This window comes from Pseudorca crassidens, chromosome 20 (assembly GCF_039906515.1).
Source record: "Pseudorca crassidens isolate mPseCra1 chromosome 20, mPseCra1.hap1, whole genome shotgun sequence".
NCBI classification, from domain to species: Eukaryota; Metazoa; Chordata; class Mammalia; order Artiodactyla; family Delphinidae; genus Pseudorca; species Pseudorca crassidens.
In genome coordinates this window covers 28724364-28739809 of record NC_090315.1, presented here as the reverse complement: position 1 = coordinate 28739809, position 15446 = coordinate 28724364, and the positions used below count along the sequence as shown (strand labels likewise).

The 15446-nt window shown below is 42.3% G+C and overlaps 1 protein-coding gene across 10 annotated transcripts in view; it reads right to left on the bottom strand.

Moving 5' to 3' along the window:
* Window positions 1–12825, bottom strand: part of HEATR3 (HEAT repeat containing 3) — a 66576-nt gene extending 53751 nt beyond the window's left edge. For 2 of the 10 annotated variants that reach the window (XR_010939026.1, XM_067718921.1), the window contains exons 1-7: window positions 12498–12825; window positions 12186–12358; window positions 10182–10269; window positions 8167–8279; window positions 5842–5951; window positions 3448–3588; window positions 1655–1932 (exon numbers count right to left, since the gene is read on the bottom strand). Coding sequence is in view for 8 of the 10 variants with exons in the window: in XM_067718921.1 (XP_067575022.1) it covers window positions 1655–1932; window positions 3448–3588; window positions 5842–5951; window positions 8167–8279; window positions 10182–10269; window positions 12186–12358; window positions 12498–12632 (1038 nt within the window). In the remaining 2 variants the exon portion in view is untranslated. Of the gene's footprint in view, window positions 1–1654; window positions 1933–3447; window positions 3589–5841; window positions 5952–8166; window positions 8280–10181; window positions 10270–11716; window positions 12076–12185; window positions 12359–12497 lie in introns of those variants that run through there. The other 8 variants (XR_010939025.1, XM_067718922.1, XM_067718918.1 and 5 more) reach the window with 7 other exon arrangements.
* Window positions 12826–15446: the final 2621 nt, after the last annotated feature.

The following is a 15446-nucleotide window of genomic DNA, read 5'->3' as shown; positions in this document are numbered from 1 at the left end:
CTTCAGGAATGTAGGGCAGTGGTATACTGATGAGTTTATGCCCACTAAGAATTCTTTAAAAATAAATCTGTCAAAACTCTAAGACACTGACTTAAGATACTTCTCAGTTTCAGTTCATTGCACATGAATCAGGACAGGCCACGAGTGAGATGGTAGAAAGTGTGACAGGACATTACTAGGGTTCTTCCAGTTCAGGCTTCATTGTCTTTCTTCCCGATGACTTCAGCAGCCTCCTGTCCGGTCTTCCTGCCTCCAGTCCCCTCAAACAACACTAATCCGCTTTCATCATGCTGTTTCTTACGCCATCCTTTAAGACAGTTCAGGTGTTCTGTCCACAAAGCCTTTTCTGAGAGCGTCTTCCGTTCTGCTTCCATCAGGGCTGAGTCAGGTGTGCCTACTCTATAGATACGACCCCCTCAGAAGTCTGTGCACAGCCCTATCACTGTTCTTAGCACAGGCATTATAATAAATTATCATTACACGTCTATTCTCTCAAGACGGAAAAGGTCCCTGAAGACAGGACATATGCCTTAATCATCTTTCTATCAGCAGCACCTGGCACAGGGCCTGGCACACAGAGTAAGCAGAGAAAATGTGCACCTAGATGAATAAAGCCCAACTCACTGTCCTCCCTGTCTTCCTGACGACCTGCTCTCCTCCTTGGGAAAAATGTTTTCCCAAAGTATGGCTCCATCGCTGCTGACAGGCTCAGCTGAAGTGTTCCCTGCACCCAAGACTGCTCCTCCTCACCCCACCGTCACACCCACTAGCACAAATGAGCCCCAATCAAACACTATAAACCAGGGACTTCCCTGGTGGCACAGTGGGTGAGAATCCGCCTGCCAATGCAGGGGACACAGGTTCGAGCCCTGGTCCGGGAAGATCCCACATGCCGTGGAGGAACGAAGCCTGTGCGCCACATCTACTGAGCCTGTGCTCTAGAGCCCGTGAGCCACAACTACTGAGCCCGCATGCCACAACTACTGAAGACCGCGTGCCTACAGCCTGCGCTCCACAAGAGAAGCCACTGCAGTGAGAAGCCCGCACACCACAACGAAGAGTAGCCCCTGCTCGCCTCAACTAGAGAAAGCCTGCGTGCAGCAACGATGACCCAACGCAGCCAAAAATAAATAAATAAATTTATAAAACAAACAAACAAACAAAGACTATAAACCAGTCTGCAAAAACTACAAACCATCATTAATTTTCATAATCACCCAACCTCCTCTGCTCGCCAGTAGGGGGTAAATGAAAGTTTGGCTTGCTACTTTGGTAAGGCTAAACACTAAAATAAAAGAGACAAGAATGCAAGGGACAATTCAAGCAAAGTAAAAATTCCTTTAGTTTGAAGACAGTCTGGAAGAGAATGTGTAACTGAAGTGGGAGATGACCACATGTCTCTGAAGTGCTGCAAAAGTACTGGTCTACCCCATCTTTCAAACCTTCTCTATATAAAAGATTTGTCTTAGGACATTTTTTTTTCTCCTTTGGGAGATTTCTGAGTTATGAGTTAATGGGAAAACATGACTTTTTTTTTTAACTGAAATTCACGTTATAATTAACTTTGCTGTAACATTTTCCTACAAAGCTTAGGATACCTATTGAAAGAAAATAGCTGTATTAATCCATGTCTGAAAGCATCAATCCGACTTACTGGAAGTAAATCTGAAATGAAAGCTTTCCTTCTGACTTTCCTTCTATGAGGAATTCCTTCCATTTCATCATCCTCAATCAAATCATCACCATTAACATTCTGTAATGTGTCCTCAGTCTCTGCAGCAGTTTTTATCCTTTGAGTTTCGGCCTCCTTCATTTGAAGAACCGTTTCACCAGCATCCATTTCCAGAACTTCAGATAAGATCTTTAGTATGGCATTTATGATTTCTGCCTGACTCTTGGATGGAATAATGTCCTTTAGATTCCAAATTGTGCCTGTGGAAAAAAAATGAGCATAAGGACAAAGAAATCAACTATGAAATCTTTTATTAAATACAGTTTCCATGAGAGTGGCTCTTTAAGCTCAGGTGTAATTTCAAAAAATCCCAATCCCACTGCCTTTGTTCAGTTTTTATTAAATGTCGGAAAGCTTTGCACTGAGGCAGCTCCCTTTATTACAGCAGTCCTTCACAATCATCTCCTTTTCTTGGCACACAATGCCTTGCTCTGATACACCAGAGAGCAACAGATCAAGAGAACACCGATCAAGTTTCTTTTACCACGACAAATTGAGTTGCCTGGCTTTCTTTCATCTTAACCTGAGCTGCTCTCCTAAGCAGCTTCTTATATTCCAAGAGTGGAATGGAATGCACTAAAATTCCAAGGTCTCACGGACAACCAGAGAGCAGGTTCTTGGTTTTCTGCTTATGAAACTAGAATAGCTACCACTAAGTAGTTAGACTAATTAAAAAAAAAAAAAAATGTGACGGTTAAAATAAAAATCATTCCTGGGTATATATATTCAAAAAGAATTGAAAGCAAGGACTCACATGGACATCTGTAGAACCATATTCATAGCAGCATTATTCAATAACAAAAAGGTGGAAGCAAGCCAAGTGTCCGTCCACAGATGAATGGATAAACAAAATGTCATATATACATACAGTGGAATATTATTCAGCCTTAAAAAGGAAGGAAATTCTGACACATGCTATAACATGGATGAACCCTGAGGACATTACACTAAGCGAAATAAACCAGTCACAAAAAGAAAAATACTGTTTGATTCCACCTATTTGAGGCACTAGAGTAGTCAAATCCATAGAGACAGAAAGGAGAATAGTAGTTGCTGGGGGCTGAGGGGAGAGGGAAATGGAGTTGTTTAATGTGTACAGAGTTTCCGTTTTGCAAGATGAAAAGTGTTCTGGAGATTGGTTATATAACAATGCGAATGTACACTGCTTAACTGTACACTTAAAAATGGTTAAGATGTTAAATTTTATGTTATGTGTATTTTATCAGTTTAGGGGAAAAAACCACCTCTCAAGATAAATTACCCCTGGAAGACCAAAGGCAAGAGGAAACTATATGATAAGTTTCCTACTACTTGACATGTCATCAGATTATTTCTTCTTTCTGTATTTAGAAATTCTGGGGAGATGCATTGCGGGTGAAGATCTTATAGGAAAGTGAATGGTCATGTCTTAGATGCCTACACTACACAGTCAACTTCTGAACTCACTGGTTCATAAATAAGAGGGGGTCCTGACAACAGCATTTCTTTATCAGACAACAGTAGTTTGTTAAACTAAAAACACATTTAATCTTAGAAGGCTTTGAAACTATGCAGAACCGCTTGAATTAAGGGTCTCCACTAAAATATTAAAATTTTCAGAACAGACTAAGCACAGAAAGCCCTGATGTGGTGAAATGGGGGAATAACTTTGTCCCCCATCTCTACCTACTACAAGTTACTAAAAAAGCACACTATCACATATGGCTAAACTTTACCTGCCACCAATGTCTTTAATAGAATATATTCCATGGAATTGACAGGAGAAAGCATTGCTGATTCCAGCACATGCAATGCTGGGGCACTGAAAGATTTCAGTAGCTCTGGGTTATCTTCAGTCACCGTCTGCAAACAATATGCTATAAAGACAAACATCAAATATTTAGAAAAAAATGAATTCTGCTAGGATAATTTAAACCAAAATAACTCATCGAAAAACATTTGCATCTTTACAAGTTCTTTGGACACAGGTAGCTTTTGTAGGAGATATACGCTTTCCCTCAAACACGGAACATGCAAATGAGGCTTCCCAAACTATCAGAGGTATAAAAGACCTATTTCCCTTTTTTCTTAATTTCTAATCCTTTATAAAACTATACTTTTATGAAATATAATTTAAAAGCCTCTTAACCGCCGTGACAATGTGGAATTACTATAAACATTTATAAAGGTTTAGCCTCTATTTCTGTACTCATCACAGACCAGTAGCAAACAGCCTGCGGACCAAACACCAGTGCACTGACAACACTCTCAGGGTAGTTCTGTTGTCAAAGACAAGCCCTAGGTTTGGGAACATTCTGGTTTCGTTGAAATTCAGCACGACCTTAAAAGTTAGAGTTATTTCTGGTGAAACATATTTAAGGAAAAAAGTGTTTTATATAAAAATATGATCAAATTAAGAGATGGGTAAAATATTAATAGACATATGATTTATTTAGCACTTAACTGTTCTCTGGCATTAGAACAAGACAATGGATTACAACTTGTAAATTAGAAATAATTAACTGAAAGTATAAAAACAGTTGGGACTGCATGAAAGGTCTGACTGAAGCACAAATGAGGAAGCAAGCCCAAATCTGTTTTCTCTGAGATACTGTAGACCATACAAATCCATTTCTTTCCAGGTCTAAAACTTCCAAAGCAGATCGTTCCCATCCAAATTAGTAGTCAAAATACACGCTATTGCTGTGCTCTATTTTGGTTTCCAAAATACATTTATATATAAATCCATATATATGCATATATGTACATATACATATACCCCAATGTAGTATTTTTTTCATTAAGAGACTAATTAAACTCACTTTAGCAAAAAAACAAGATAAGTTGTGATTGCTATGACAACACAAGCTCAAAGAAAGCTGTATTAATACATAGGATGGAATCTCAGAATTTCACTTTACTATATGTAAGCCGTGCTTGATTTTCAAAACAGAAGTAGTTTGACATTTGTTTAAAAAATCATGAACCTAGGTAAGTGCCAAGGAAAACACTGCTATACAATGCAAAATAACTTTATTCTGATCCATTTTTTTAAAGTTCTTTAAAAAAGTTCTTTAGGAAAAAAACTAAATAAATAACCAAATCTACAAACCTTAAGGCCCCAAAACAGAAGTGAAGTTTCTCTTTTAAAAGCTATGAACTTTCCTGAAATTCTCTTATTGTAATAAAGACTGTCCTCTGAGACTAAAAGTCACCTACCAATTTCCTAGCTCGACTGTTTTTAAAATTCTCATTTACTCACAAATCTCCCCTTTGCCAAAGATTCCATTTTGAGAAACTGATTTAAAAATTTGTCTCAGTAGTATTTATTCCACTATTATTTTTTCCTTTTCTGTTCTATGTCCACTAGAGCCAAGAGAAACACTGGTAAGGGGAATACACTTCAGTAAGTGGAATAAACTTGCCCTTGCCAGGAGAAATACACAGTTAAATAAAAGGACAGCCAGATGCCTATATTACGATGGGTAGAAAAAAATGCTTTTCACCCATTATTTCTCCACTTGCCCCCAGAGTTCTGCTGAGCCACCCACCCTCTGGTTTCTGTCTCCTCCACCTGCTGAGTAAGGGCCCCCGGTTGCTCTCTAACCCCATGTACAGAAGGCGAGGGAGCCAAGGCAGCTGAAGCTGCCAGACTTTGCTTTCCCTGCCTGGAAGGCAAGCAGGCCTATGTGAAATTCCAATCACTTATTTTCCTCTCTCAAAAAAAGCACAGGTTATCAGAAGTATTCTTCTGGAAGTATGAGATAGTGGTACAAGCCATTTAAATAGGTCTACATTCCAATTAACTATGGCTCAAAGGCCTGGTAGTTGTGGGTTACTGTTTCTCGGCAAATGGGAGATGAAAGCTTCCAGAATTAATAAAGCCTTCTAAGAACGGTAGTATACTAGAAACCACATATGCTCACATAATTACTTTCCTCCCTCTCAGGGTCAAGAGTGGGAAAACTACATGAGTAAGTAAAGCATTAATCACAGACTTTAAAAGCTTCAGAATAGAACTCAGCTATGCACTTACATACAATGAGAAAAAAAATCACTCCTATAAAATAAACATGCTATGTCTGAATAAAAAATTTTGAATAAGGCCACACATACTTTTCTTCACTTACCTACTGAAATAGCCAGGTCAACATTGGTGGAAAACCTACTTAAATACTTTAATACAATCTCCAAACACCCTTCTTTGTTGAATATAGATACTGCTCTACTACTGCATTCACTAAATTGAAGGGGGGAAAAAAAAGTTTTACTATTCACATTTTAACATTATCAACCACAGAAATTCATGAAAAAATAATTAGGCTTTGTAAAAGAACCAAAGAGTCGTAGTCAAACACCCACCATTTTTATAGATGAAGAAACCAATGCCCATTCATAGTCACTGTGCAGGAACACAACTGGCTATCTGTACATTTACTTCCATCACAGTAGGATCTTTTAGCCAATCTCTTTACCCGCACGCCAATTTCCTTACAGGAGGTTAAAGATGGAAGAGAGCTTAGAAATCATTTACTTCAATTCCTCATTTTGTGGGTAAGGAAACTCAGACCCCAAGAGGTGAAGTGATCTGTCCAAAGATCACACACTTTGTTACTGGTGAGTCTTTGGGTCCAGCTTAACTTGTCTTTCCACTGTATCACAGTAATAATAAATTAAAGTAAGGATAGAAGGCCTCTATACTTATCACACAAAAAGTACAAATTTAAAAGAAACTAAAATTAAAATTTTATTCATTCTATCTAGACTGTTATAATTTTAACAGAATTTGTAGATTGCAACAAGAAATTGTTATAATAAGCATTTTTGAAATTACACTATTTTTTAATAAAAGAATCAGAATTAATGTTATCAATGTTATTAACATATATGCTAAATATAGGGTAAACAGAGCTAATTATAATAATTTTTTCCTGGTTCCAGAGAAGAATATTCCTCCAGACATACCATATATACACATGACAGACTAACAGCTAACAGAGCTGACTAAATGATTAAATTCAATCCTGCTGTCTAAAGATAAACTATTTTCTGTTTGTGTGTCCATCTATCCATCCATCCATCCATCCATCTAGTTACTGCAACACTGCTATGAACCTCCCCTCAAGAAGCCCATAGTAAAGTCAGGTATAGTCAGGAAAATAAAGCATAAATGTGTTAAGATAATGGGCACTCAGGAAAGAGAGATCACTGTGGAAACCACTTTTTCAGGCACTTTTCAAAGAAAACTTTTTTTAAATTTCTGAGTTCAACAATTTATATATTAAAGTTATCTGAAAAACAGCACCCACTAGCTTGCTTGAATATGGCATTTCCTCAAACCTGATCTCTCCAATTTTCCTGGTGGAATGCATCCACTAGTTTAAAATGAAATCATGGGGGGGACGGATAAATTGGAGGATTGGGATTGACATATACACACTACTATATATAAAATAGATAACTAATAAGGACCTAGTGTAGAGCACAAGGAACTCTACTCAATAACACTATAATAGCCTATATGGGAAAAGAATCTAAAAAAGAGTGGATATACGTATATGTATAACAGATTCACTTTGCTGTACACCTGAAACTAACACAACATTGTAAATCAACTATACCCCAATAAAAATTAAATAAAAATAAAAACTAAAAAAAAAAAGAGAGAAATCATAGGCAAGTTCGGATTGCTGTGTAGGCAGCTTTCCAGGATCCAACTTAACCTTGTATTCTATGAAGTACCTGTGCTTTAGGTCAGAAATAATCATCGCTGCTGACTAAAAATAAGGAAATGACAGATTCTTGCTAGAATCTGGCTAGAAATGTGAGACAATAAAATGGCATAGAAAAAAATGCAGGTTGTGTTTCCAGCCATCTCCATTCTTAAAAGCAAGTCCACCCACCCCCACCCCTACTCCCACCCTCCCCCGCCCCCGGCCATTGTTACAATGATGGAATGGAGCGTGGCCTTCTTCCTACTGGGACCAAAGGAGCTCTTCTCAGGCATCTACTTCCCTGTCAAATGGCACCTGCCACGGCAGAGGAGTAAAGCACCCACTAAGGTCTGTGGTCCCTGTCTCATTCCAGATGCCAGGCCAAAGCATCTACTGCACTGGAGGCTGGCTGGCTTGAAGACAACTGCTCCTTAAGGTACATGGGTAGTGGGGGAGGAAGGAGGTGCAGTGGGTACTAATGACCATGATTCCTCTTATTTTGTCAGCAGCAATGACTGGAGAGAAGAGCTGTAAAGCAAAAAAGGACGTAGTGATGCTACGAGGAAAATGGCTTGGGAAGGACAGTTGATCTTAGGTCACTTGATGAGACCTCCGACCAAGCACTAACATCACAGATTTACACGCCTACCAAAGAGAACAGAGATTCCTCTGCAGTTTAACAGAGGGAGCAGCAGCCTGAAGAGCACTGAAGCAGGAGGCTGCGTCTGGAAAGCATCTTACCATATATTCCACAGCACGTTTACGGCCTCATTGGCTATGTTTTCAATAGAATTTCTGTTCTGATCTTTTTTTTCCTGTGGAGACATCTCATTTGAATCCAGTCCAGTACTACACTGAAATCAAACACCATGATTAGTACCTTTGTTCAAAAGAATAATTAAACAGAAAGACAGTGAAGAATCACAAAAAGTAAACATCAAAAATGATAGTGGTTGCCTATATGGGAAAAGAATCTAAAGAAAAAATAAGAGTGGAGATGTGTATACGTACAACTGATTCACTTTGCTATACGCCTGAAATAAACACAACACTGTAAATCAACTATACTCCAATAAAATTTTTTTAAAAATGACAGTGGTTAACAAGCCCATCAAATTCTCAAACAGTACAGTTCCTGTAACCCTGCGCCCTTCTGGCAAGAAATACAGACAAGAAAGGTTCACAAGTCACTGTACAAACTGGATAAAAAGCATTTCACATTTTAAGTGAAAATGTAAAATCAATACAAAATATTTTATCTAATGTGGTAAAGATAGTATATAAGGCAAAGAAAAGTAACACATAATAAGAGCTAACATCTATACAGTACCTTCTTTGTGCAAGGCACTATTCTAAGCACTTCATGTCTGTTAAGTCATTTAGTCCTCACCACAAACCTATGAAGTAGATGAACTCTTATCCCTAATCTCCTGCTACAAATAGGAAACAGGTACAGAGAGCTTGCTGAAGGTGTAGCTTAGTATCTAGCGAAGTGGGATTCAGATCCAGGCATCCTGGCTCCGAACTGGGTGCTCTGAACCACTCTGCAGTTCTGCCCCTCCTAAAATCCACGGCACCCTCTAAAGCAGGCTTCTTAATCTCGGCACTACTGACATTTGGATGGGATGATTCTTTGCTGCAGTGCACGTGGCTGTCATGCGCAATGTAGGATATTCAGCAGCATCCTTGGCCTCTACCCACTAGATGCCAGTAGCAACCCCTACTCCAAAGCCATGACAATCAAAAATGGCTCCAGACATTGCTAAATGTCCCCTGCAGGGCACATCATCCCTAGTACAATCACTGTTCTAAAGGGAACAAGACTGACACTTCTCATCGAAACTGGATATCCTTTATATGGCCCCAAGTGAAAATTACCCATCAATACAGAAGAGTGGACCGGAGGCACGGCTGAGGAAGAGCTCCTTAATCCCTGAACTACATCATGCAATAAAGGTGGCATGATGTTAAATCTGAGAACATAATCTAGTCTTCTCGGCAAATTCCTAATGTCTGCGCTTCAGCTTCCTCATCTGTAAAACAGGAATAACGATACCTGCCAAATAGGACTGCTCCGAAGATTAAGTGAAATAATATACAAGACAGCACCGAGCACACAAATAAGCAACCAATAAATACAAATTATTTTCATCGTATGAAGTTTAAAGTCTAAAGGAGTCAGTCTATAGTTTTAGGAAGGTCTTTTCTAACAAGCAGATAAATAAAGGTAGTGGGGACAAACTAGAGACTAGTATCCGTGATGAGATCAGTGTTTCCAGGAAAGAAATACAATTCCTATAGAATGTTTTGAGGGAAGACAAAATAACTAACACCAAAGTACTTAAAAAGCAAAACAGGGACTTCCTTGGTAGCACAGTGATTAAGAATCCACTTGCCAATGCGGGGGACACGGGTTCGATCCCTGGTCCGGGAAGATCCCACATGCCATGAAGCAACTAAGTCCGTGCGCCACAGCTACTGAGCCTGCACTCTAGAGCCCACGAGCCACAACTACTGAGCCCTGGCACCTAGAGCCCGTGCTCCGCAACAAGAGAAGCCACAGCAATGAGAAGCCCAGGCACTGCTACGAAAAGTAGCCCCGGCTCACCGCAACTAGAGAAAGCCCGCGCACAGCAACAAAGACCCAACGCAGTCAAAAATAAATAAATAAACTTAATGAAAAAAAAAAAAAGGCAAAACAAAACCCCAAACTGTCTGAGTGTGTATACTAACAGTGACCTGGGAAAGTGGCATACCTCTTTCAGCAGTGCGACCAGCGGAGTCATGATATCCTTGGTCACCATGTCACCACAAACTTCGAAACCGCCACAAGCACTGAGATTTCTACACAAGAAGTTTAAAACAGGTTTTACTTTCAGACCACATGTCACAAAACATATTAAGCGCTCAAGTTTATTTCTATTTCTACCCATACTTAAGGTTTCCCGGAAGAAATCGCTTATGATTCCTGTAAGATGTTGCACAGCCAATCCACAGATCTCCACCTATGCTGATCCTTGCTCTACATGAAGTAAACAGATGTCTCTGTCTTGGAACAGCTTAGTTTTCAGGACTGAGACGATACACAGGGAGAGGGAAGACTTCTCTTATTTAATGTGAATCAGTCATGGTCTGATCTTTTTTTTTTTTTGGCCACACAGCCTGGCTTGTGAGATTTTAGTTCCCCGACCAGGGATTGAACCCGCACCCTCCGCAGACAGAGCAGGGAGTCCTAACCACTGGACTGCCAGGGAAGTCCCCTGCCTGATTTTATACGAAGGGAACTTTTCTTGGAATCAGGACTTCCAGGGTAGGAAGGGTGAGGCTATTGAGAAAGACATTCCCTTGAAGCAATCCTGACTAAATTTAGTTTTGATTGGAAAGACAGTGCTTGCCCTCTGAGTGCAGAGCACTGTGCTAGGCAATCAGGATATGAAGAGAAACTGTGCTAGGCACTCAGGATATGAAGCCTCACCATCTTCCAGGAGCTCTCAGTGTGTGTATGCTTTGGGGGGAGGGGAGGGTTTTCCACACACTGTTTCCTCCATCAAGTGGTTAATCCCCACTCATCCCCCAGATCTCACCTCAAACATCACGCCCTTAGGGTTTTCTTCCCTGAACCCCCAGGTATACCTTCTCACAGCATCTTCTGTAAATATCACTGGCTGTAATTACACACTTGTGTGATTAATTGCATAATGCCTGCCTCCCTCAATACTGTAAGATCCATTAAGGACAGAAATTATGTGTCTTGTTCACTGCCACATGCCCACGACCTAGCCCACTGCCTGGTGCACAGCAGGCACTCAATATATACTTGCTAAATCAATGAATGAAACAGAATAAATAAAGACAGAGCTATGAAAACTACGAATGTTAACTTTACTCTTGCCCCCCCTACAGTCCATTCTCTGAACAGCTACCAGAGTGGCCTTTTGAAAAGGTAAATTAGACCAGTCACTCCTGCTTAGAATAGGTCCTTTAGCTCTACACCACCGGATCCTTAACCATCTCTCCAGCCTCAACTCTTAAAAGGCCCGCCCTCCACTCTATTCGGCCACATAACCTTCCCATTCTTTAACCATGCCAAGCCCTCTGCTGTTGCTGTTCCCTCTGTCAGGAATGCTCTTTCCCTTGTTTGTCCACGCCTGGCTCTAGCCTCCAGAGCCAGGAGGCTAGAGTTCACAAATGTCATCTAAAGATCACCCAATTTAAAGTAACTTCCCACCCCCAACTCATCATCCTCTTGGTTTCTCCATAGCACCACTTACGATCTAATGTTATGTTTCACCTGTTTACTGGTTTCCTCTCTGTCTCCGCATCAACACGGGTTCTGTGAAGGCAGGGATCTTGGCTGTCTTGCTCAATGTCCTGCCTGCTCAAAATCTACCGCACCTAGAACACCTGGCATTTATACTGGAAGAGTTCACTGAACCTCAGGACTCCATGGTGGCTCCCTGGAGAGGGTACAACGTGCGCTAGGCCTTGAGGAGAGGACGTTTGACAGGTGGCTACTGCAGGTGAAGCAGCAATGCGTGTAGTCCGGGGCTCATGGGGTCCTCCGGAGTCTGAAGCCTGTGTTCAAATGCCCCCCTCTGCAAACAGGAGAGCCTCTGCAGTTCCTGGCCCTCCCGAGCTGCCGCAGACAAGTGCACTGAGGATGAAGCCGATTAGCTACGGTGCGTGGCACACAGGAGGCGCCAGCTGGACGCCGTGGGCCCGGTTCCGAGGCACAACCCCGGACCCCATTCCCTGCTCACCTCAGTGCGCCAGCCGCCGTCTCCCTCACCGCCAGGCTGGGGTCGAGCAGCAGCGGCCCGAGGCGTCGCACGGCGTCCCGCCGAGCCAGGCCCGGCAGCGCCGGCCGCTGCTGCACCAGCCGGGCCAGCCCCGCGCAGGCGCACTCGCGGACCTCGGCGCTCGGGTGCTGGAGCTGCGGGAAAGAACAAGTGTCAGAGAGCAGAGCGCACGCGCGGGGATGCGGCGGCAGGGGCGTGTGGCGTTGCTGGGGGGCTCCGGGGGAGGCCTGCCCCCCGCCCCTCCCCGCGCGGCCCGGCGAGCCCTCGCCTCACTTTTTCTAGCAGCTCCGCCGCTGGCCCGTCGTCCTCCTCTGGCTCAGTCCCGTTCGCCGCCGCCGCCTCGGCCTGACAGTCGCCCGTAGGGGAGAACTGAGGTCGCTTGAAGCGTTTCGTCCGGCTCTTGCCCATTGTGAATTGCGCTGGCGGGAAGACCGAGAGAGGAGGGCAACAGCAAGACGGTGGAGTCTGCTCAGCTGGCAGCAAGGTCTTGCAGTCTAGGGGTCTATGCACTACTGTTCAGCTGGGCCTGATGACGGCCCGAGCCCACATGGGGAAGCAATGCGCGTGCGCGTGGCGTGTCGGCGGCGGAGCGGGGTGGTGGCTAGCGCGGGGAGAGCGCAGGCGTAGAGGGGAGGTTGGGCGGGCCCAGACCTTGCGGAGGGGCGTGTCTTATGGGTTTTCTCAGGAAGGGCAAGGCTGGATTTGAAGGGTAGAACCGACTCCGCCTCCCACCAGCTAGTGACATTTATCAAGTTACTGAACTTGCCAAACCTTTATTTCCATAATAATCAAATGCGATTAAGGATGCCTAACTTGCCAGGTTATTGTGAGGCTTAAAAAAATATTATGTAAAGCGTCTAACTCCAAGCCTGATGTATGTATGTAGTAGGTGCTCAAAAAATATTAACCACGATTTTATTTTGTGCCTAGCACAGCTCCTGTCACAGACAAAGTCCCTGTTTGATGGACTCCCTAAGAAGTTACTAAACCTTCCTGCCTCAGTTTCCTCATCAATGAAATGGGGATACCAGTAATATATACGTAATGGAGTTGTTATAAGGATAAATGTGTTAATGTGTTTAATATGCTAAGAACAGAGACTGGCACATAATAAGCACCATATAAATGTATGGTTGAAACTTTCGTTTAACAAATAACAAAAGGATTCTTTCACAAATATTTATTGAGTACCAGGTACAGTGCTGGGCATTGGGATAAAACAATAACCAAGACAGATATGGACCCTGTCATTTGTCTTTGTCCTTATGGAGTTTACAGTTTAGTGAGAGATGTGTTAAATATATAATTATGTAAGTATTTAATTACAGTTGTGGTAAGTACTCAGAAAGAAGAAAAAGTACAGGAGAATCTCCTGTAGTCTTTATAATTACATGCATTTATGGAGCACCCAATAGATATATAGCTTTCAGGTCACCAATGTATGGGAGAAAAGTTCCATCCCATGGCAACACTACCCTCAAAAAGTTGACTGTCTAGTAAAGGAAATGACTAATTACTATAGCATATTTTGGAAAATAATCACAGAGGTGTAGCTGAAGTTGTACAGAAGCTGAGGCCCATCAAAGACCAACTTTAGGCACAAGGAAAACTTGGAGCCCCCAGATATATGTTGGTGGGTTTTACTTCCTAGATCTCTCTTTTCTGGCTACTGATGATCTAACCTCCCTAGTCCAAGCTACTATCTTCTCTTGTCTTGACCACATGGCCTTCTGGTCTCTTTTTCTACCCTCACCATCCGTTGAGAAGCTGGAGTGATTTCTTTAAGAATGAATATCCCTCCAACTTTCTCATATGCACTCCTTTGCTTGAACCCTTTCAGTGGCTTCCATTTCTCTTAGGATGGGGATCAAAATCTTAGCCAGCTGCAGTGTCTCATCCTGGCCTGCAGCTTCATCTCACGTCACCTCCTGCATTCTGCCCTTAAGCCGCCCTCCAAAGGGCCTCTTCTGCCTTAGGACTTTGGACAAGCCCCAGACCCCACCGCTGTCACGGTGAATGCAAGAGTCACTTCTTCATAGGTGCCTCCTCTGATTTTGAAGTCTGAGATGGGTCTCCCTGGAGATGGCACATATCCTGTTCCTTTGCTTCAAAGCACAGTTCAAAATTACAGTTATAACTTAAATTTGTGTATAGTTCTACACAATTCTTATACCCATACTCTGCCCAACTGCACACTAAACCTTGTAAGGATAAGACTGCCTGTTTTCACACATCACTGTCTTCCCAACACTGGCCAAGACCTGGCACAAAATAAGCATGCCATTTCTTAAATGAATAGAGACCACATAATCAAGAAAGAGTAGGGCATGCAATCTAGACAGAATAGGGGGAGACAAAACAGATTCTTGCTATTTCTCTCACTATGGGAATGAGCAAGAAAAAATAGTTCAAAACCTTAGTCGGGGGAGAACTATGGGATCTATTTTATTACTATTTCCTGTGAGATATTATATTTCTACTAAAAATGAATGATAAACTAATGAGCTTAAGAGCCCTTCCAGGACCCACCTAAGATCATCAGTCTTAGGGGAAGCCCAGTGACCTTTAACCATCTAATAATCCAGGTTAACCAGGCATTTTAAAAAATCCAGCCAAGCAATGATTGACATGATCAACGTCAATGATCCAGCCAACCACCCCCTTTTCCTACAAATTATCACTGTCAAGAGGGAATTTTTGAATTAGATTGCTTAGAAGGCCTCTTTCCTTTTGAGACAATAAAAATGCTTGTAATCAATTATTTGCAGATAAATTTTGTTTCAAATAGGAACTAGCTGTTCTCTCAGACTCCTGTTTCTCCCCCTTCACACGTCTGTTGGGTAATCTTCCTAAAAACACACTCTGATCAATATTCGTTGAAAACCTTTGACCCTGTAGGTGCATAACTGAACCAGGTAGAATCAGGCTCAGACTTTTACATGACATACCTGTGCAGCCACAGCACCCTGCCACATGCTTCCAACACCTCATCTCTTGCCTGGGAGCCTCCTCAGTCACCCCAGAAACTCCCTCGGACTTTCCTTTACCCAGGCCTGGGGGCTGTATAGCTCAGCAAGCTTCCCCAGTACACCCTGGCATTAATCATTTCCATTTTCCTGATACACAGTCTTAGATCTACTTCCAGTTCCTCTGAGTGTTAGACTCATTGTGGGATAGGAGATGTAAACCAAAAAGATGGCTGTCCTGTGGGGCCTGGCCTGT